Source organism: Syngnathoides biaculeatus, chromosome 19, assembly GCF_019802595.1.
Source record: "Syngnathoides biaculeatus isolate LvHL_M chromosome 19, ASM1980259v1, whole genome shotgun sequence".
NCBI classification, from domain to species: Eukaryota; Metazoa; Chordata; class Actinopteri; order Syngnathiformes; family Syngnathidae; genus Syngnathoides; species Syngnathoides biaculeatus.
Genome location: NC_084658.1, coordinates 14,451,954 through 14,472,932, shown reverse-complemented (window position 1 = coordinate 14,472,932; position 20,979 = coordinate 14,451,954). Strand labels below are relative to the sequence as shown.

Sequence of the window (20,979 nt, the reverse complement as noted above, 5' to 3'; positions counted from 1 at the left end):
TAAGAAAAGAGCCTATTAGTGTCACATTTTATTCTCATAAAATGTAACCCTTACTGTGATCATATTCAGACTTTATCATAATTCCAAAGTTTTTTATAATACAATAATCCATTGGGGTTTTTTTGTTTAGAATTGATCTTTTTTAAAGAACTACTATTATTTAATGACATACATATTCTAAAATTCTCAACATTTTATTTGTTTTTCAATACATTATTATTTAAAGAGAAATGTATGAAACATGACTACATTTTAAGTAGCCTCTTACGGCTAAATTACTGAAACAAATAAATGTTTTTCGGTTGGGATTAAAGAACGAGCCCTACTTTACACCCGCCTCACCCAATATGTCACCCTCTCCGCCCGGAACATGACATCGCCATTGACTTGCGCCTCTGACGTGTGCGTACACAAGTTAGTACCACGTCACAGCTAGCTGCAAAAAAAAAAAAAAAAAAAATCCTTGCTGACAAGAATGATTGGTATGCCGTCATCGCATGTCAATACATTTTATTGCCCAATCAGGGGACGTTGTGAGCATGCGCGTCCGCACTTGCTAATTTGCGTTTTTTTTTTTTTTCTCCCTTCCTCAGGTCGCTTTCCTTCCTGGTGAAACTTGAACAGCTGGACCTGGGCAGCAACGAACTGGAAGAGTTGGTAATTAACTCGACGCCGCGTAACACGGAGCGCATGCAAATTACCTGCTGAGTTTTGAGAACTTCAGTGAGCTCCGGTTTATTGCGAGGGGTGCATTTTTCCACCCAGCCGGGGGCACAATAAGTCAATAAGTTAAAATCCATGATATAGCGAGACCGTCAAAAACTTTTTTTTAATTCAGCTTGCTATGTCGGACAAACTAGCATCTTTTTTTTTTTTTTTTCAGGATTTTTTTGTTGTTTTTGTCGCAGTCATTGCAGTAAATCCCGCTTCAAAATGCATAATATTAATGTAGTTTACAATCATACTGAAGATTTAATTTGGAAATTGGTTGAAAAATTTGTGGGACGCTGGTTTAGTAGATCCCACAACAAATGGATCTGCATATACTAGTAATGTTTACTTGTCAAAACTGTCAACAAGTTTCAAACGGTTTTAACTTGCGGGTTTTAGGGGTCCCACTGCTGACCCAAAACTAATTAAAAAAAAAAAAAAAAAAACACACTCACTGTTGTTCTTTCTGTTTATTTTCCCAATTTCCCAGCCGGACACACTTGGCGCACTACCCAATCTGAGGGAGCTCTGGCTGGACCGGAACCAGTTATCCTCGTTACCATCGGTGAGTTCATTCTACAGCCGCGTTATTCATCTCGAAACGGACACAAGATGAGCTTTGAGTAGTCTTGAATAAGGTACGCAAAATCATGTGAAAGTTTCCATGGGAATAAACCGGCAAATTAGAAAATTGAACGTCGGTTCTTACTGAGAACTTTAAAAATATATCCTTCGTGAGGATAACCGGCAAAGAAAATGGCTGGATGGATGGACGTATATATAATCTCCAGCTTCCCTTACCCTGGAGATTTACTGTAATGTTTTCTGGAAATTTACAAGACAATTTTCACACCTTTGCAGTTGTAGTTTTGAATAAATATCTGTTTCTTTTTTTTGTGTGTGTGTGTCTTTCTTTTTAGGAGCTTGGGAACCTCCGGAGACTGGTGTGCCTGGACGTGTCGGAGAATCGCCTGGAGGAGCTGCCCTCCGAGCTGGACGGCCTCTCGGCCCTCACCGACCTGCTGCTCACGCAGAACCTGCTGGAGGTGGTTCCGGACAGCATAGGTGACGAATAAAAGTAGCAAAGGGAAAGAAAGACACTTTTTTTTCCCCCCCGCTAGTGATGCGCGTTCAAAACCAAAACACTGAAATACTCACCCGGGAATAAATGATTAATGGAAGCGAGGGGAAAATCACTCTTTTTCCAGATATATATGATAATTGTCACCTTGTTTTGAAATACATGCTTGTCTCTTATGTAGCCTGCATTGCCACCTACTGTAAGTGCGTCGTCATTACAGCTCATGAGCAAGTGGTACGTAAAGCTGTTTTGAGAACTGATTAAACTGAGGCAGTTTAAGGTACTTGTACTGGTATGGCCTTTGTTCTCCCTACAAAAAACAATTCACCGCACTAGTGGAATGACTCTGTCATAATGGAATCGTTTTTCCCACTACGATATTTCTGCAAACTAGTAGGTCGAGATGGGCATCTCTAGAGGACAACTTTGATACTAGTGAGGCAAAACTGTGCTACTAGTGGGGCCTAGAAGTGTAGAAAAGCACCACATTATATGAAAAAAAATTCCCTCATGTCATTTTCCTCTTTATGATGTTTAACTAGTTTTAAAGAGAAGCCATTTGACATCTGTGATGTATTCAATGTCCTTGTTGATTCTCCGTCCCCACCCCTAGGTTGTCTGAAGCAGCTGTCGATCCTCAAGGTGGACCAAAACAGACTTACTCACATGACAGACTCCATCGGGGAGTGCGAAAACCTGACGGAGCTCGTCCTGACAGAGAACCTCCTCCAGGTAACGCCGCTCGTAACACAGCGGTGACCCGACCCGTCGTCCTGACGTTTCCGTTGTTGAGGGTTTTTTTTTTTTTTTTTTTCGTTTTTTTTTGCTTTGACCTGCGAGCACAAAATTTGACATATTAGTCCTGTGTAGGCCAAAAGAGATGACTAGTATTTCCATTCATTTTGTTGGAAACACTCCAGCTGTTATTTCCAGGCACAACCGCCAAGTGTTTTTTACCTAATGCAAGTGGAGTTAGAACGTATCCCTTGCGATAAACGTGTTTGCTGTATTTTGATTAGTGCACTGATTTATTCTTTTCTGCCGCATCCAAAGACGCTTCCTCGCTCGCTGGGCAAGCTGAAGAAACTGACCAACTTGAATGTGGACCGCAACCGCCTGGGCGCCGTGCCCAAGGAGCTGGGCGGCTGCGCCAGCCTCAACGTGCTCTCGCTGCGCGACAACCGGGTGGCCAGGCTGCCCGGTGAGCTCGCCGACGCCACAGAGCTGCACGTGCTGGATGTGGCCGGGAACAGGTGATGTTAAACCCACGGTTATTATTATTTTTTTTTTTTTTAAATCGATAGTTGTTTTTTACTCCCGGACTCATTTGTCTTCTTTTTTTTTCCCCCTCTTCTGGATCTCCAAGATTACAAAACCTGCCTTTTGCCTTGACGAACCTCAATCTGAAGGCCATGTGGCTGGCGGAAAACCAGTCGCAGCCCATGCTCAAGTTCCAAACCGAGGATGACGAGCGCACGGGGGAGAAAGTGTTGACCTGCTACCTGCTGCCTCAGCAGCCTTCCCCCAGCCTAGGTGAGAAGCAGTAGTTAGTCGTATGTAGTTGTACTTAGTCGGAATTTGGTTCGATTCAGCAGTCTGCTGCCATCTTGGGGTAGAAGGAGATGATGGGATTCGGAATTGTTTTACTTACAAGTCCAGTTTTCGTTGCAGTCATTGCAGAAAATCCTGCTTCACTGAAGATAGAATGTTGGAAATGGGGAGCTGGTTTACAGCGATAAATTCTGGGATATTTTCCACAGAGAACCTGTTGCAAAACAGCGTCGACGATAGCTGGACGGACAGCAACCTGAACCGAGTGTCGGTCATTCAGTTCCAGGAAGAGACCAAGACCGAGGACGAGGACGACGAGGCTGCGGCCGAGCGCAGGGTGAGGGGATGGGGAACCATGCAGTGCTGGAATTTGGCCCCGATCCTCGGTGTGTCTGTGCACCCCGTTTAAGCCGTCGCGGGTTTTCCAGGGCCTTCAGCGTCGAGCCACACCTCATCCCAGCGAGCTGAAGGTGATGAAAAAGGGGATCGAGGACAGGCGGAATGAAGCGTTCGTGCCCAGGCCCGAAAGAGAAGACCAATCCTCCGATGTGCAGGTACAGTAACTGCATTTAAAATCCTCATCCTCCATTATTGAATCCTCAATAAGGGTTAAAGCGAGGGATTACCGCGACATAAAAAATCGAAACATTGACGCGTTGTCCGCTTCTCAGATAGATGCTTTCTGGTTTCAGGAGAAACGGCTCAGCGACCTTTCCAACCAGAGCCACGACTCGCAGGTGTCCGACAGCACGCTGTCGGCCGTCTCCCACGAGGAGCGGCGAGAGCTCGCCTTGCCCACCCAGAGGGAGGACCTCGTGGACGGGCACGAGGAGGAGGACCTGGATGAGATGGAGGTGGAGTACATTGAGGTGATTATATTTTATATTTCACACATTTTTTAAAAAAAAAAAAATCCAGTCCCAACTCTGAAATCTGAACCATCTCCCTCTTTCAGCCCACCGTGCACTTTGCCGAGGAGCCCATCATCCGCGGCGCGGACGACGACGTCGAGGAAGACGGCGAGCGGAGCGACGAGGACGACGATGACAACGACAGGGCCCCCTTCCCCGCCGAGAAGCAGCGCCTCATCCGCAAGGACACGCCGCACTTCAAGAAGCACTTCAAGATCACCAAGTTGCCCCAACCCGAGACGGTGGCAGCCCTGCTCCAGGGCTTCAACCCCGACGGCCTGGGCTCGCCCACGCGGGCCACCGAGGACGGGCACGAGGAGGACGAGGAAGACGAGGGCGTCGGCACGCCTCGGCTACGCCGCAGGGTGGAGGCGTCGGAGCTGGAAGACAGCCGTTACCACGTCAACTCCAGTCAAGTCAAGGTACGATCGCATTACTCTGCTGTTTGTGCAACAACAACAAAACAAAAGACTTCTGTATACCAGTTCATCCCAGTCTTGATTGTTCAGCCACATAAGTCACTTTAACATTCACTTAATATCTTTGGTATGCAGTTTAATGTCCATGATTGTACAACGTTGCCTTAGGATACGGGTGAGCCGACGATTTTTCATTTAATTTGTCAGCAGACATTTGGAGATCCGAGCGAGTGTCTTCTGGCGACAACGAACGCAATAGAGCTCGTGCACCTACGTCATAAAATCACGTGACCTTTGTTTACGTCGCCATATTGCCGGTCTAGCAAAGCATAGTTCGATGGTAAGTCGGTTGGAGACCACACGGAAATATGTCTTATAGCACGACGCCCAGAGTCTTCTCTGATACCGTTAGACATTTAGAAGGTGGAAATAAATGAAGGTATGTGGAAAAATTAGATAAACTCGGCATTAGATGACCCGTATTTAATGCTGAAGTCAATGTTTTCTCCGATAAGAAATTGGACTGTTAATTTGCTTCCGCTTGTCTTGGACTACACATGGATCTGGTGAGTAATTTACACGGAAAAGTTTTGAAAGCGTACAAAAGTCGAATACTTTGTTGCTGGATCCGTTCTCATCGGGAATAAATCCCACACAAAGGATTTTGACGGCTCGTGAATGCGGAAGCGTGTTCGGCAACACGTTAACCTTTGCCGGAATCCGTCGATCTTTTCAGCTAGTATTCAATACAAATACCAATATTTTAAATAAATGACCCATGGTTTTACACAAACTCGCATTCATTAACTATGATTGAGGAAAAAAAGTAAAAAATTGACAAAATCCACCGATATGTCTGTTTTTTTTCCATCTGGTATTCCACAAAATGATCTCTTTTTTTTTTTTTTTTTTAATATCTGTCTCGTCTGTTGTTCCAACCAACAGCACAACAGGTCTCGGATATTGTAAATATTCTCCTCCGGTTGAATGTCTCCCACAATGTCCAGCAGCTCTGTTTGACCTGCAATATGGCGCCGTGGAAATGGTGACGTCACGTGCACGAGCTCTATCGAATTGAAGTGGGAAACGTGATTTGAGAGGCGAGTGTTTTGAGTTACGGGCACGGTCACAAAACAAATTTAACTCGCCTTTTATGGCACCGCTGCACCAGTTTGTTTTTTTTTTTTTTTTTCCTCACTAGTAAGTCAATCCAGCACACTAGTTGTATTTCAAATAAATGCTCAAACAGCTTTGTGGATTCGATTGTTAATTCTCACCAAATACGTTGCGACAAATGATGTTATACCCTCATCCCCTGGTCTGCCCCCCCAACCTCTAGCAGCTTCAGGCCAAATCTTTTGCCCTGCCACAGCACTGACACCTTTCAGCACCACTAAACATCTCACTGTACATTTTAGCGTTCATTGCTTCTAATGAATTGCTGCATCATTTCACACGCTTTGTATGTCGCGCGAGTGTCTGTCACGAGATTCAAGCGAACTGCTTGAATGGGCAAGAATTTGTTTGCGAGCGATCTGCTGATTCCTTGCTTTCATCCAAACCATGATCAATGAGTTTGTGTGCGTCTGTGTGTGTGTGTAGACCTAATTCGAATAAGATGATGGACGCGAAGAGCTGGAATGAGATCGGAATGAGATGCGCGTGTGTGGAAATTGGGTGTAGCAATTTCATTAAGTTAAGTGATCTTTTACAATCACAACCAATGCCAAAAAACTTAAAAAATTGTAATGTTATGATAGCCAATTTTTTTTTTTTTTAGAATTAGCGTAGTTGTATTGTCAGAATTATTATTTCATGTATTTTGTCTATATGAAAAGTTGTACACCTACAAGAATGATTTTATAGTTTCCAAGATAAAATTGCAATATTATGAAATTGAAGTCAGTTAACCCACGGGAGAAAGTCATATTTTATCAAGTGAATATCAATGCAACTTTTTTTTATCGTAATATTTTGCCTTTTACTCTAGAAAAGATTTTTCAAATAGGCTACACACTTAACCTCTACTTATTCCCTTTTTTAATTTACAAATTAGCTTGTTTGCAAAACGTATTTCGAACCTATTGCAAAAAAAAAAAAATAAAAAAATCAAGTCTTTACATTTTTGGTGTGTCATCTTGGTGCCAAGGAACTATGTTGACACGAGTTCAGGTACTCCATATAGACAATGTAGTCCTCTGCCACCATCTTGTGGTGTCTGTAGGTACTTCTCAACCATTTCAGGGGTGAGTCTAGTGCTCACAGATTTATGTATTGGTGACAGGACTCTCCTTGTGTCCCAAGTACTGCGAGGAAATGCTGTTTTTCATGGGATGGGATGTCAGATTTATGTGATGTAATTGCACAAGCTTTTAATTGGCCCATTGTTTAGAATAATTGGTTGTTTTTTTTAAAAGCTGCAGGGCACAAATGCCCTCTCCGAAACTGGAAGATTTGTTTTTCTTTTGCCTCCTCTTGCCCGCTTTTGCTTTTTTTGGTCTTTTCATCTCTGCCGGTGTCGACTTCCGGTTCTGGTTCTGGCTTGGGCGTTCTGCGAGCGTGCTTTGGCTTCGAAGCGGGGACGCCGCAGTCTCTGGGATGTGTCACAGTGACTGTGTGCTTTTGTTTTATTTTGGAGGTTTCGGAGGGAGTGCGAGACTTTTGTTTTTTTTGGGGGGGCCTAACTAATCCGCATGCTTGTCGCTGGTTCCTGTTCCTAACAGGGGGTGTCATTTGATCAAGTCAATAATCTGCTGATTGAACCTGCTCGAATTGAGGAGGAAGAGGTCTGTACCTTTGCTTTCCTGTCTACTCTTTTTTTTTTTTTGTCTCACTCCTTCGCTTTCCCCCGCCCAGCCGCTCACTCGAAAATTCTGATGAAAATCCACGACATAATCCAAGCCAATCTCAAAACAGAGACCGTCTAACCCCTCACGCAGTGAGTGTGGCAGAACCTGAATGCAGAGGAAAAGTATTTTTTTTCCACTATTCATGTTTTAATAACAGCTAGGAGATATGTTTTGGCACTTGTCATAAACTAATGCGTTTTTTTTTTTTTTTTTTTTTCCACACCGAGTACCATGCAAAAAAAATACAACATAGAGGTTGTTTGGGGGAAAAAAATAAACAAATGTACTGATTTTACTTAAAAGCCAAACACAACTGAACAGCATTTAACAAATGTATGACCGTGGATTTAAAATTTTGCTTGATTCTTTTCCATACTGCTCGAGGGAGCCCACGTGCCACAGGTTGAGAAACCTTGTTTGATCGTAACCAAACAGCTGTGAGCAAAACTGGTTACCTATAACTAGCAATGTGACAATATTTCCCAAAAAATGCTGTGTCAGGACGGCATGCCCGTTTTAATGTGAAGAAAGCCCATTTTGAAAATGGCATCATGGCCGCAACACGTTTTGCTTTGGCCGACCAATCAGAGGAGGAAGGAAATGATGACGTGAATCTGATTGGCTCAAGAAAACCGTCCTATTGCAAATGCCGTTCAAATTGATTTTGAAGACTTTGGATAGATTAGATTAGATCGACGAGGCCAAAATCGTAAAACCGTGAAGATTTTTTGGGGGATTCCACATATGGATTTTAGATCCAGCTTCATGTTCTGCCACCTCCTCCTGCCGCCTTCCCGCTTTACGCCGCTTTGCTCCTCCTCCTGGCTTGTCCACGCCGCGCCGCCCCGCAAATGGACGACCCCGGTCGGGATGTCGGCAGCCGGGGAGTTTGTCGAGTTTCCTTTTGTTTTAAATCGGCACTGAAGCACCACAACAACAACAACCCGGGGATGAATGAAGATGTTCCATTCCTTGAATGTATTGACGAGAGTAAAATTGAGTGGACTGCATGTTTTTAGTGTCTCATTATTTTGGTTTTGGGATATGTCGAATGGATTTTCAACGCCGCAGCATGGCCGTTTATAGTCTTTTTATTTATTCATTTAGTTTGTACTCGTAGAATATACTTTTCTTGATTCCTTCTCATTTATGCATGGCTTGTGTAGATCCATGGTTCGGCTTTATAGTTGCACCCAAACAAAAAAAGGGAAATTGCGTTTTGGGGTGAAAATTTCAGGATGAAGCTAAAATGCATTGTTTACTTAGTTTGACCTTTGTCTAAACTTTTGACTGTGGAACTGTTCAGTGTTTGACTGAAATGTTCAAAAGTTTAGAGGTCAAATCAAGCGTGGTTTGAGTGCATTTTCAGCTCATCTAATTTCACCCAAGGAAACGAATATCAATAACTGTTCGTGGGTGGTCTTTCTCACCTTTGAATCCTATTGATTCTGTACATAAATTGCACAGAAGAGTTTCCAAAAGTGGAGATTATACCATTTGTGTCTGGGATCCAAAGCCAGCAAACAATTTTCAGGAGGTCACCCTAGTCCCATTTAGGCCACCAATTTTAGGATTTGGGACTAGCTTAGCGTTGCAAGTTCGTAGTTGAAATTACAAAATGATGTGTAACCACGCAGAACAATAACAAAAAGATGATTTTGGTGGACACCGACTGAAGCGTCCGGCTGGCTTTCGACCCCAGACCGCTTCCTCCATTCGTAATGGACTGTGATGAGAGTCCAAGCGATGTCGCCGTTGGCGGCAGATGGAGGCGAGGTGACTGCAAATTTCTTGACCGAAGTGTGGAAACTCGATGGCGGGGCTTTCTGTTCACCGCCGTTGCGCGTGTTGACCGGGCCTCCTCACCTTGCAGCACACCTTAACCATCCTGCGGCAGACGGGCGGCCTCGGCATCAGCATCGCCGGCGGGAAAGGCTCCACGCCGTACAAGGGGGACGACGAGGTCGGAGCCGCTTCCCCCAACAGTACACGCGAGATGGATTGCGAGTCACGCGTTTATTTTTATTTTCCGTTTTGTCTTCAGGGTATCTTCATATCCAGAGTTTCTGAGGAGGGGCCTGCCGCCAGAGCGGGAGTTAAAGTAGGAGACAAACTGCTGGAGGTACAGCACACATCACATCACTGCACTAAAATAATGTTTCTCAAACTTTTTCGGGACACAACCTTAAAAAAAAAAAAAAAAAAAAAAAAAAAAAAAAAATCATCTCTCCAAGTATCATCACCATGATGACCAAAATTAAAATGAATCAAAAACGAGGCGTATTCCTAAAATATTGTAGTTGGAACATGATGCAGTTATGATATGAACATTGCACTTGTATATTGTAAATTAAGAAATGTAATTAAAAAATGTACTTAAATATTGGTACAGCGTTAATTGGACACTAAATTGCCCCTAGGTGTGATTGTGAGTGCGGCGGTTTGTCTCTATGTGCCCTACGATTGGCTGGGAACCAGTTCAGGGTGTGCCCGTTGACAGCTGGGATAGGCTCCAGCACTCCCCGCGAGCCTTGTGAGGATAAGCAGCAAAGAAAACGGATGGATGGATGGATATTGATTCAGAGATGTGAATTGAAGTTTGCGGACTGCCCTAGGTGAACGGCGTGGAGCTCCACGCGGCCGAGCACCACGCGGCCGTGGAGGCCCTGCGCAGCTCGGGGGCCGCCGTCTCCATGACGGTGCTGCGCGAGCGCATGGTGGAGCCGGAGAACGCCATCACCACAACGCCGCTCAGGCCCGAGGACGACTACTTCCCGCGGGAGAGGCGCAGCAGCAGCGGGCTGGCCTTCAGCTTGGAGGGCGGCCACGCCCAGGGGGCCGGGTTGGGACCCCTGCAGCGCCTCTCCACCTGCCTGGTGCGCAACGACAGGGGGCTGGGCTTCAGCATCGCCGGGGGAAAGGGATCCACGCCGTACCGGACCGGGGACACGGTGAGACCTGTGGATTTCTTACTCAGTTATGTTGTGCGTCTGCTGCCCTTCATTGGCCAAGGAGCTGTATTTTATTATTTTATATATATTTTTAGTTATTATTTTAACTCAATCTTGATACCTTGACTTACTCGTTTCCCTCACTTGGAAGGGTCTATTGGGGGCTTTTTGGCAATCACAACATTTGGTGGTTGTAGCTTGAATTGACTAACTTTTGGAAGTTTATGGTGAGTTTATTATTTGTGCTTTTAGTGGTGTAGGTTCGCTTTATTTTGACCTGCACAAATTTTTGAGTCTTCAGAATAGTCACATTTTTATCTGCACAATTGTTGGAGATTTTCTAAAGTCGTCACTAAAACATCAACGGGGGGAAAAAAGTCCCAAATAAGTCTCGATGGATGGGCTGTTTATACAAACCACTGTTTGCTAAATAAATACTTTGCACAACACACGTGTTCGTTCAGGCTTCTATTTATGTCCAGTCGGGAAGTTCGGGGTCACTCCAAACAAAAAAAAAAAAAAAAGATTTTTCGTAGCTGTCAGTCATTGAGCTGCTCCAATTCTGGCTGCGGCGTTTCTCCGCCGTCGCCAGGGAGACGGAGATATGAATAGCGAGCCGTGGACACATGATAGGTTCACCGTGAGTGGACAGTGTTGTTGAGGCATATATTGGGGACAGCCAGTGTTCTACGGCTCCCCTTTAAACTTGTGCAAGAGAACGAGAGAGACAACTTTTTTGAGTTTAGCTGCGTCCGGCTGTAAGTCAAAATATCTTTTGGGGGGGGGGGGGGGTTTACTGTGCACTTTGCTCATACTTGTGTTGACACTATGTTTATATCTGGGGCAGACCAAATTTCAGTTGGGTTTCGTCATCTTTGATTTGGTCAATACCCCGAGGAGTTGCCTGCATTCAGTCCTGAATGCTTAATTCCACCGTATTAATGCGCCGTGCGAGAAATGTCTAACCTTTTGCGCACGTGTTTGGTTTACTTTTATAGGGGATCTACATCTCTCGCATTGCAGAGGGGGGAGCAGCCCACCGAGACAGCACGCTACGCGTAGGCGACCGGGTCATCTCTGTGAGTTGTTGCTTCCCTTCCGCCACGGGCCGTAATTTTTGTTACACTTTTAACATCTGGCGATAAGTGACTTAATTTGTTGTATGTAATGCGTCGACTCTCTAGTGTCCCAACTCCGCTTTTACGAGTCCTCTGGTAGAAATCTTCTTCCTCGGTGCAAAACTGCCTCCCCCCTTTTTATTCCTCTTGCCGCATGCATACTGTCGCCTGGTGGCGGCGCTGGTGGGCGCGGTGTCGGCGCGGCGACACTGTCGGGGCAGCGCTGACCTCTGCTTGTCTCCCGAAAGCTTGTCGCCCTGTATTTAGCGCATTAAATATACCTTAACAGACCTCACCGGTTGCCTTTGTTCACTTAAGAGCAAATATTTTGGACTCGGCGCGCTCCCACTTGTTTTTAAATGAACAAAGGCAAGCGGTGAGGAAGTAGATATGAACAGTATTTGTCCATATTTTTGTGAAATTTGTCTGGCTCCTGCTTGCCCGCTTTTTCCTCTGAGCCTTTTATTCTTGAGAGCTGTCTTTTCACCACAACTACAATAAATGCCAATAAATCACACACCACATTTCCTCAAATAGCCTCAATAGATGCCAATAATACACAACATTGCAGTAAACGTCAGCAGCACTTGGACGGAAGAGGTGGCATCTGTAAAGCTGAACTTGACTAGATGACCTGATTAGGCTGCTTGACTAAACCGACTAAATTTAGCCAACTGGGTGAACTATGTGGTTGTGATTTGTTTTTACGTTACAGTATCGCAAGGCACCTGTTGCACTGATTCACATAAATCCCTTTTTGTTTTTTTTATGAATTTTGGACATATTTCTGCCCTTAATACGGCGCGTGTCCTGGTGGGCCAACCTCCCTCCCCCCACACTCCTCACCTCCAGTTTTGTGTCACTGCAAATCCAGATCAATGGTGTAGACATGACAGAGGCCAGACATGACCAGGCAGTAGCGCTCCTTACCGGCACCTCGCCCACTATCGCCCTACTGGTCGAACGAGACCCCAACGCCCCCCGCTCCCCGGGCCTCTCCCGGCAGCGGGCCCACTCCCCGCCGCCGCCGGAGCCCTCGGACTCCCCGGACCAGGACGAAGAGGGCTCGCAGGGCAACCACTTGGGCCGGATGGAGGATGAATACCCCATTGAGGTAAGTTACCAAACCACTCGGAAAGCGGCTAACGGGTTTGTTTGAATACAGATTAGCTTGTTAATAGATTTTTTTTATTTGACTTTTGCACCATACTTATTGCTGTCCCGTTCCAGAGAGGATGGTGCATGGTATGGAAAACTAGTCCAACATGGATTCGAGAGGAAACCAGTGATTCCCAACCAGATTATCCACTTATACCTAACTGATACCTGAAAATGATTTATTCAAACAAATAATGTTTCTCTGTTTAACCCCACATAGTGATGCGCTTCCACTGCATCTGCATAATTAACCCTTGTAGACACTTTTTGTCACGTGAGATTTTTAATAAAGGTTGGGAAACACTGAAGGAAACAGCCTAAATATTGCTGTTTAATAACGGCTTAAGCAGGGTACATGCATCGTGATTTTTAACATTTTTAAAATGTGAGAGGCCCCACACAAAAATTCTGATGTGTATGCTGACTTCTTTAATAGTACGTGGGACACGCCACACATATAAATACTCATCTGGTGAAGTACCAATACTGACCTGTGAGAGGCAGCATGGTGCCACATGGCAAAATAAAAAGAGTAGTAAAAGAAGAAAAAAAAAAGTGCAACTCCTATTTGGTAACTACTGTGCTGCGATTGTTGGATAAGAAATTTATTCCTAACACATCCAAGACCAAAAGATATTAGCTCAGGATAACCTTTTAAACACATCTGATTATCGACGCTTTACTTACTTTGGTCGCAAGGGTGCCGAAGTGCTTAAATATGTGTGTACCCCGCTTTAGTAGAAAACAATAGAAACAACAACAAATAGAATCCTTTAAGTCCTGTAGCGTTTGCGTACCTTTTAATCCCTGTAACGCGGCGACTTAAAATGGTCTGCGGTGGCAGGAAGTGACGCTGGTCAAGTCGGGCGGGCCCCTCGGTCTGAGCATCGTGGGGGGCAGCGATCACGCCAGCCACCCCTTCGGCATCAATGAACCCGGGGTCTTCATCTCGAAGGTAAGACTTTTTACTCACACATTCCCCCCCCCAAAAAAAGATGCATTTTAGGTTCCACCTAGTTCAGAATCGGTGTTTAAAAAAAAATGACAACATGCCGCACTTGCTCCACATTATCACCAGGTGATCCCTCACGGTTTGGCGTGCGAAAGCGGATTGCGCGTGGGCGACCGGATCCTGGAGGTGAACGCCATCGACCTGCGCCACGCCACGCACCAGGAGGCCGTGCGGGCGCTGCTGGCCAACAAGCAGGAAATCCGGATGCTGGTGCGCAGGGATCCGTCCCCGCCCGGGATGCAGGTCAGTTTCGCCGTCAACCGGGATGAGACGGAGCATTCGAGGAGGTTCTGATGTCGTCTTTTACGCCGCATCGACAGGAAGTTATGATCCACAAGCAGCCGGGGGAGAAATTGGGAATCAGTATACGAGGAGGTGCGAAAGGCCACGCGGGAAATCCTTTTGACTCCACTGATGAGGGCATCTTCATATCCAAGGTACCGCTTGCTCAATAATAATAATAATAATAATAATAATAAATTCAGGTGAACAGTGTTCCCTCGCCACGTTGCAGTTCACCTACTGCAGATATTTTGTTATGTAATATCGTGCCTAGAGAAAATTAAAGGAAATTCATTGCAGCACTTATTACAAAAAAAATACAATGTTCATGTGTACACTACTACTGTGTATTATTGTATGTTGGACTTAAAAAGGTGTTTAAGATGATGAAAAATGTAAGTGCATGTTAGCGGTTAATAGGACTGTCGTGAAGAGTAGTAAGTGTCGGGGGTGGGGGGGTCATTACTGTGTGCAGGCAAGGGAAGCAACATTTTACTTTTAAATTGAATTTCAAAATAGAAATTTGAATTTTGACATTTATTTTGTTTGTTTGTTAATGTATTTCCTTTGAAAACAGGTGAGCTCAAGCGGCGCGGCCGCCCGGGACAGCCGGCTGCAGGTGGGCATGCGCATCCTGGAGGTGAACAACCACAGCCTGCTGGGCATGACCCACACGGAGGCCGTGCGGGTGCTGCGGGCCGTGGGCGACTCCCTGGTCATGCTGGTGTGCGACGGCTTCGACCCGCGCAAAGTGCCCGCCGCGGAGGCGAGTCCCCACGAGGAGCCTTACGTTCGTACAAGCGCTTCTGCCTTTGAGCTGACCGATCGGAATTCAAGCGTGCTCAAAAAAAAAAAAAAAAAAACTTTCATCCCCAGGCGTCTCCCGGCATCATCGCCAACCCTTTTGCGTCAGGCATCGTCCGTAAGAACAGTATGGAGAGTATCTCTTCTATAGACCGAGACCTGAGCCCCGAGGAGATGGACATCATGCAAAAGGTACGCTCACAAGTAGAGAGGGGATATTACTCATTTAATTAGAGTTTATTTTGAGCCGTTTATTGTTCGGCCACTTCTGCGGCTGATGTGCACTACTCTTACTCACAACATGGCTGCGGACATATGATTACCGTAATTCCCGGCCTACAGAGCGCACTTGGTTATAAGCCTCATCCATTACATTTGTAGTGGAAATACCATTCGATACAAACACAGGCCGCAGCCGTGTAAAAGTTGCAAGTGCCCCCATTGAAACCAACATTCGAGATATTTACCAAGGAAGACGGTACACAGAAAGTTTAACGCTAGCTGCGCCACGCTAACGCTAGCGCCACTGAACTAAAGCTAGCACCAGCACCGCCCCGCTAACAGGGTCAGTTAAAAAAAAACATACTGGTAATAATCACTGAGACACAGCAGTAACATGCTAGCGCACCGCTAACAGGGCCAGACTGGTCAAAGTCACTTCCTCGGCACATATATTCCACCGGTCTCACTCTTACTTTTCCGCTCGAGCGCCCCCTTGCGGCCGTTAGTAAAAACAAAAAAAAAAATGCACAATTTAGCCGCATCGCCGTATAAGCAGCAGTGTTGAAAGGATGTGGAAAAAAGTTGCGGCTTATGGGATGGAAATTACGGTAGTTGTGGTATTTAGCAACCTCTCAGAGTTACAGATAAGAAGTACCAGCCGGTTGGATGGCATTTTGATGTTAAAATGCTAACTTTTAAAATAGCAATAATAGAGGATAGTGTTTACATACATTTGAGAGGAAGTATACTTTTAACGGGACAGCAATAATGTTTTAATTTCTATTCCTGTGGAAGTTGATGCGCTGCGTGGTTTTTCTAAGACTCAAAAACCACCGCCTTAAGGCCCACATTGCCGGGCCCTAATCAAAAGCCATTCACAAGTTGTTTCGGGAAACCAGGAAGTCATTAGCATGCGTCGCAAGGGGCGACTTTTGACTTTTTTATTTTTTGCCAGTCATCAGCATACCAGGAATGGCTTCGGCGCGGCCAAGTCGCCGCGTGAATCAAATGTTTTTGTTCAGCGTTTTTTTGTGTGTGCCACCGCAGCAATTCAGCCCTAGCGCCAGTTTTACTGCCCGCGCTTATGCATCAGAGCACTCGAAAGCGCCAGTGCGCGGCCGTTTATTTAGTTCCGACGCGGAGTGAAGGCGTGTAGAATCGGACGGGCCTCGCGTGGACTTTAAAGGAAGGCTGACTCTCGCTTCTTCCCCAGGAGTCTGAGATGGTGAGGGAGACGTCCCAGTGGGAGAAGGAAGAGATGGAGAAAGTGGTGAGTTGATCACGATAATGTCGACGGGGTGATTGAAAGTAACTATTGATTTATTTATTTTTTCCCCAAGTATTTACTGTTCAATTTAAGTCACTGTGTTTCTTTTACATTTATGGCAAATTTTTACGGATGGTAATTAAAGTTTACAGATACAGACCTCTATCTAAAAAGTTACAATAAATAACTTTTAAGCATTTTTAAAAAAAGGGAAGTTAATTGTTTATGAAACGTTTCGGCGTAATGGATCGTATGAGGCCCCTGGCTCTTTGTCAGCAATTCCCGCAATATCCCACCTCGCATGCTTTTTCTGCTCCCAAAGTGAATGAATGATTCTATACTTTTCTTTTCTCCCCTGTTTTCTCTCCCCCCCTGCTCGCTGTCCTGTTTGGTCGTGCGTGAAATCCTCCTCTCGTACCATCTCTGCCGCTGCCTTTTTTTTTTTCTCTCTCTCGCTTCCGCTGTCATTCCACCACCCATCGAATGTGTGCGCGTTTCCCTTCCGCTCTGTCCTTCCTTCCCTTTACCTGTCTGGCTCGAAGGAGCGTATGCGCTTGGAGCGAGAGGAGGCAACTCGCCTGCTTGAAGAGGAGACCGAGGTGAGACACTCCTGGGCACTGAAGATTGCCCGTTATGGCAAATATGCAATATTAATCGGGTACTTGTGGAAAATGCGTACCTCATTCAGGACATGCTAATTCCTCCTTTCCTACAAAAAACAAAAAAACATTCTCCAAATTATTTGCTAGAATTTAACGTCATTTCCCTGAAGGTCACTAGATTCTAAAAACCATACTTTTCGGAAGAAATTTTCCAGCCCCAAAAATTTTTACTTTTTTTTTAAATTTTATTATTATTATTTTTTTTTTTTTACATTTTCAGTGAGGCCATTCCTACGGAAGCGTATTGCTGTCACACAGACACAAAAATCTTGTTTTCTGGGCTATTTTATTTTTAGGACTAATATTTTCCCCCCTGTATTTTGGACTATTTTTTTCTGTTTTTCGGACTAATTTTTTCACCCTGTTTTTCCGGCAAATTTTTTTTCCCCTCTGTTTTTCGAGCTATTTTTTTCCCCAAGTTATCGGGACGCATAGAACTCATGCGAAAACCTGTGAACGACATTGGCGGACTCCATAATAAGGAAAATGAGCATCTTCTTTACGTTGATGAAATATTATTTTGATATGGGATTAAGACACTGGGAGATACTCTTGTCTTTGAGTCACATAGAAAATCTGAGGGGAAAAAAATTAGTGCGGAAAACAGAAAAAAATGTCTGAAAAACCGGGGGGAAAATATTAGTACAAAAAAACAAAAAAAAATTACCCTGAAAAACTGGATTTTATATTTGTCTGTGACAGCAATACACTTCCGTACATTCCCATATGTGTTTGGAATTTTGCAAAACTCAACTTACCCAATTTGTGTTACTTTTCCATATGAAATAAAATCATTCAAATGAATGGTTTCAAATGATAAAAATTCAACATCAATTTTTTACATTCCCAAAATGTCTACTTTTTTTTTTAAAGTCCATATTTCCTGTTAAAAAAATCCAATTGAAGAAATTTTAAAAAATGTGCCATTTTGCCACTGATTCAACTCATTCTAACTTCAGTCTGTACAATATTCCCAAAATTCTCGTTATTTGGAGAAATTTGGTCAGTCAATTCTGGTCAGAAAATGGACATTGTTTCTATAATTCTGCAATTAAAAAATGTAATTAATAGAGAGGCAATATTTTATTTAATGAATGATTCTAATAATTTTCATCAAAATATGGCAAAAAAATCCATACTTTTTGAAGTTGTTCAAATTTCCTAGTTAAAGGAAAAAAGAAATTCCCCATCTTGCAACCTTTTTTTCTTTTTTTTTGTTTGTTTTGTTTTTTAATACCACTGTGACCTTCCCGTTTTGGAATGTGCTGTGCTCTCCAGAACATCGGCACCGGACCTTTAAAGTTGGACTACAAAACCTTGGCGGCGTTGCCCACCACCAGTCTGCAGAAGATCAACCGGGTAGGTCACAGACCCGTTTCGAAACGGCCTTCACCTCCTCGTTCAACTTAGTTGTTTTCCCCTCTTGAACCCACCATTTGCTGTGTGCTTGACAAGACACACGCTGACACGCCGACATGGCCGACCTCAGACCTACCGTCCTTGTTCCAAGGACACATCCCCCTTTTTTCGGAGGACTCAGGAACTGAATAAACCAAAAATACTTGTGGGACCGTTTTAAGAGAAACCACACGAGGTTTCCCTGTACGTGTCTGTGTGTGACACAGAGAGGTTGGCGAGTTTTGGGGTAGTGGGTGGGGGGGGGCGGTTGACAGCTGCCCTTCTTGTGATATTTTAAACATGCATCTGGCTCTGAAGTGGACAAAGGCCACTTTGGGTGGGTGCCGCGGAGGGCCAGACACTTGGGGTTGGGGAAGGGTGGTGTCCCGCAAGCGTTTTTTTGCTTTGACTTCCAAGAGGACTTGCTTTGACCTGGACGTACGGAACGCTCCAGCCCAACACTCTCCAGTAAGTACGAAAACTGGACTGCAGGCATTTTATGCTTTGACCTCCGTTCATATTTTTTTTTTTCTAGAAATTGCAAAAATTCATTTAATTTTTTTGTAGCTGAGGCTTTAGGTTGTGTTTTGATCTAATTCGATATTGATTTAAATGCTTTGATAAGACATAGAAATACAAAAATAGCATGGCGACTTCAGATACAAGTGTTTATTCACAGTAATGCCCGCACGTGTTGGAATGCATAGCGACACACTTTTCGGCCGTTTGTCGAGCGCAAGGAGAGCCGTAAACAAATGACCGCACTCACGGAAGAGCTGCTGTGGGTCACAGCTCACGACCGGACACTCTCACACTACCGCGCCAGCCCCCATTTCTTTTAAGACACATGCGTGTACAAATACACTAATACATACAGTATTTTCTATGCATTTTATGTTGGTAATCTGTGTTTGTTTAAAATGAAATGTCTTTTAGTAGATTTAATTGTGTGCTCAGGAGAGTTAAGAATATTTCACGTTTTTACAAGCGTGTATGCAGCGATGAAGGGTTAGGGTACTAAATTTACATTTTTGCTCCCGCTTAGCCTCACTCGCGTCCTCGAAGGTGCCGAACTGTCTCGCCGCTCCGATAAATTGGTTATTTAGGGCACTTGTCTCACAGGTCTAGACTGCAGCCGTCAGGCATTAGCCGTCCTGGAAGTCTCGAATGACAACGTCATGAAGCGGTCGACTTTTTAAATACTTTTGTTACACAGAAAAGAAAAACAAAAACCTTTGAATTTAGTTAAGTTGAACGTGTACAGCAGTTGCGCTGATGACAATAAGAAGGAAAATTTCGGTTTAGCAGATTGAAACCAGGTCCACCCGCTGTACATGTACATTATACTTCCTCCAAGTACTCCAAGTGCAATCATTGACAAATCTATGAGCCATAATTTCATCGTCGTCGTCACAATCGTGTTTCCCAAATTAAGGTCTGGGGTTTGCTGCATGCTCCAAAATCCCAACAGACTTTTTATTCTTCCTCTAAAACTCACCTTCTCTTCCTTTTTGTTTAAATAGTTTTAAGTCTTCGTATGTCCCTGTTTTTTTCCATTCCTTTCATTATACGTGTCCTCCCTCTGGCTTTCCTTTCTCCCCGGTTCAGTTCTCTCCTCCTCTAAGTCCGACCGCCCCCATGGAGGCCCCCCTGCCGCCCCAGAACAGCGCCCCTTTAGAGCCTCTGGGCTTCATCTTAAGCCACCCCTCGGACCCCCACGTGGACCCGCCGTCCTCCCCCAGTCCGCTGTCCTCCAAAGAAGACAGCGTCTGCTCGACGACGACTCTGAATTCTGCAGAGCCAGACGAGGAGTCTCTGGTGGATTCGCAGCCCATTTGCTTCAAGGAGAACCCCTTTTTAGTAGCCAACCGCAAAGGCAAGGGTCTTCCGCCCGGCCAGCAGATCCTGTCGGGACCACCGGTGGGCTACGGCAAACGGGGCCAACTTCAGCCTTGGTTGTTCAGCAAGGCAAGACTGCTTTTGCCCGAGTGTGCTGTGGAGCCGGCATGCGGTGTGACAATCCGGTGAACCTCCATTTATTGCGGGGAATAAGTTCTAGTTCCGCGATATAGAAAGAGAGAGAGAGAGACCATGTCTTTTTTTTTTTTTTCATAGTGTTGTCACTCCCACACTCTTTGAACACTTTGTTTAAAAATATAACTGCGCAAACGAAGACTTTCTTAGTCTCAGCTTTCTAAAAAAGAGGCAAGGGATGTTTGCTTCAAGCTGTTTATTTGTCACTCCCAGTTGGAGTTCATTATAAAACTGACACAACACAAAATCAGATCAGACGCATATTTACACACCAACACTTTCAGTTAGCGTGGTGCTAACGTGTAATGCGGAACACCATCGACCGGGAAACGTGAATTCGCATTGACACGGTGGTGATTATTAGCCTTCAAGCGACTGCTTCTTTTAACACATTGAAGCAAGAAACAATGCTCACTGACATACGTAAGTTTTATCTCCTCTGTGGGATTGACTATCACTGGAGTTTACAGTAGTTGCGCTCCTTCTCTGCCTCTTTTTCTCACTCTTAATTAACAATGGATCAAAGCGCCGTAATATATCAGGGGTGCG

The 20,979-nt window shown here is 44.8% G+C and overlaps 1 protein-coding gene across 7 annotated transcripts in view; it reads left to right on the top strand.

The window, feature by feature from the left end:
- Positions 1–20,979, top strand: part of scrib (scribble planar cell polarity protein) — a 57,000-nt gene that overhangs the window by 21,427 nt on the left and 14,594 nt on the right. For 2 of the 7 annotated variants that reach the window (XM_061804899.1, XM_061804904.1), the window contains exons 6-29: positions 594–657; positions 1,202–1,276; positions 1,632–1,776; positions 2,406–2,524; positions 2,846–3,045; positions 3,159–3,325; positions 3,553–3,680; positions 3,772–3,897; positions 4,036–4,212; positions 4,299–4,676; positions 7,397–7,459; positions 9,396–9,485; positions 9,567–9,644; positions 10,138–10,473; positions 11,472–11,552; positions 12,466–12,705; positions 13,594–13,704; positions 13,828–14,004; positions 14,082–14,198; positions 14,621–14,833; positions 14,920–15,039; positions 16,283–16,339; positions 16,879–16,935; positions 18,277–18,357. In XM_061804899.1, coding sequence (XP_061660883.1) covers positions 594–657; positions 1,202–1,276; positions 1,632–1,776; positions 2,406–2,524; positions 2,846–3,045; positions 3,159–3,325; positions 3,553–3,680; positions 3,772–3,897; positions 4,036–4,212; positions 4,299–4,676; positions 7,397–7,459; positions 9,396–9,485; positions 9,567–9,644; positions 10,138–10,473; positions 11,472–11,552; positions 12,466–12,705; positions 13,594–13,704; positions 13,828–14,004; positions 14,082–14,198; positions 14,621–14,833; positions 14,920–15,039; positions 16,283–16,339; positions 16,879–16,935; positions 18,277–18,357 — 3,400 coding nt within the window. Of the gene's footprint in view, positions 1–593; positions 658–1,201; positions 1,277–1,631; positions 1,777–2,405; positions 2,525–2,845; positions 3,046–3,158; positions 3,326–3,552; positions 3,681–3,771; positions 3,898–4,035; positions 4,213–4,298; positions 4,677–7,396; positions 7,460–9,395; positions 9,486–9,566; positions 9,645–10,137; positions 10,474–11,471; positions 11,553–12,465; positions 12,706–13,593; positions 13,705–13,827; positions 14,005–14,081; positions 14,199–14,620; positions 14,834–14,919; positions 15,040–16,282; positions 16,340–16,878; positions 16,936–18,276; positions 18,358–20,004; positions 20,365–20,979 lie in introns of all 7 variants that reach the window. The other 5 variants (XM_061804905.1, XM_061804900.1, XM_061804902.1 and 2 more) reach the window with 5 other exon arrangements.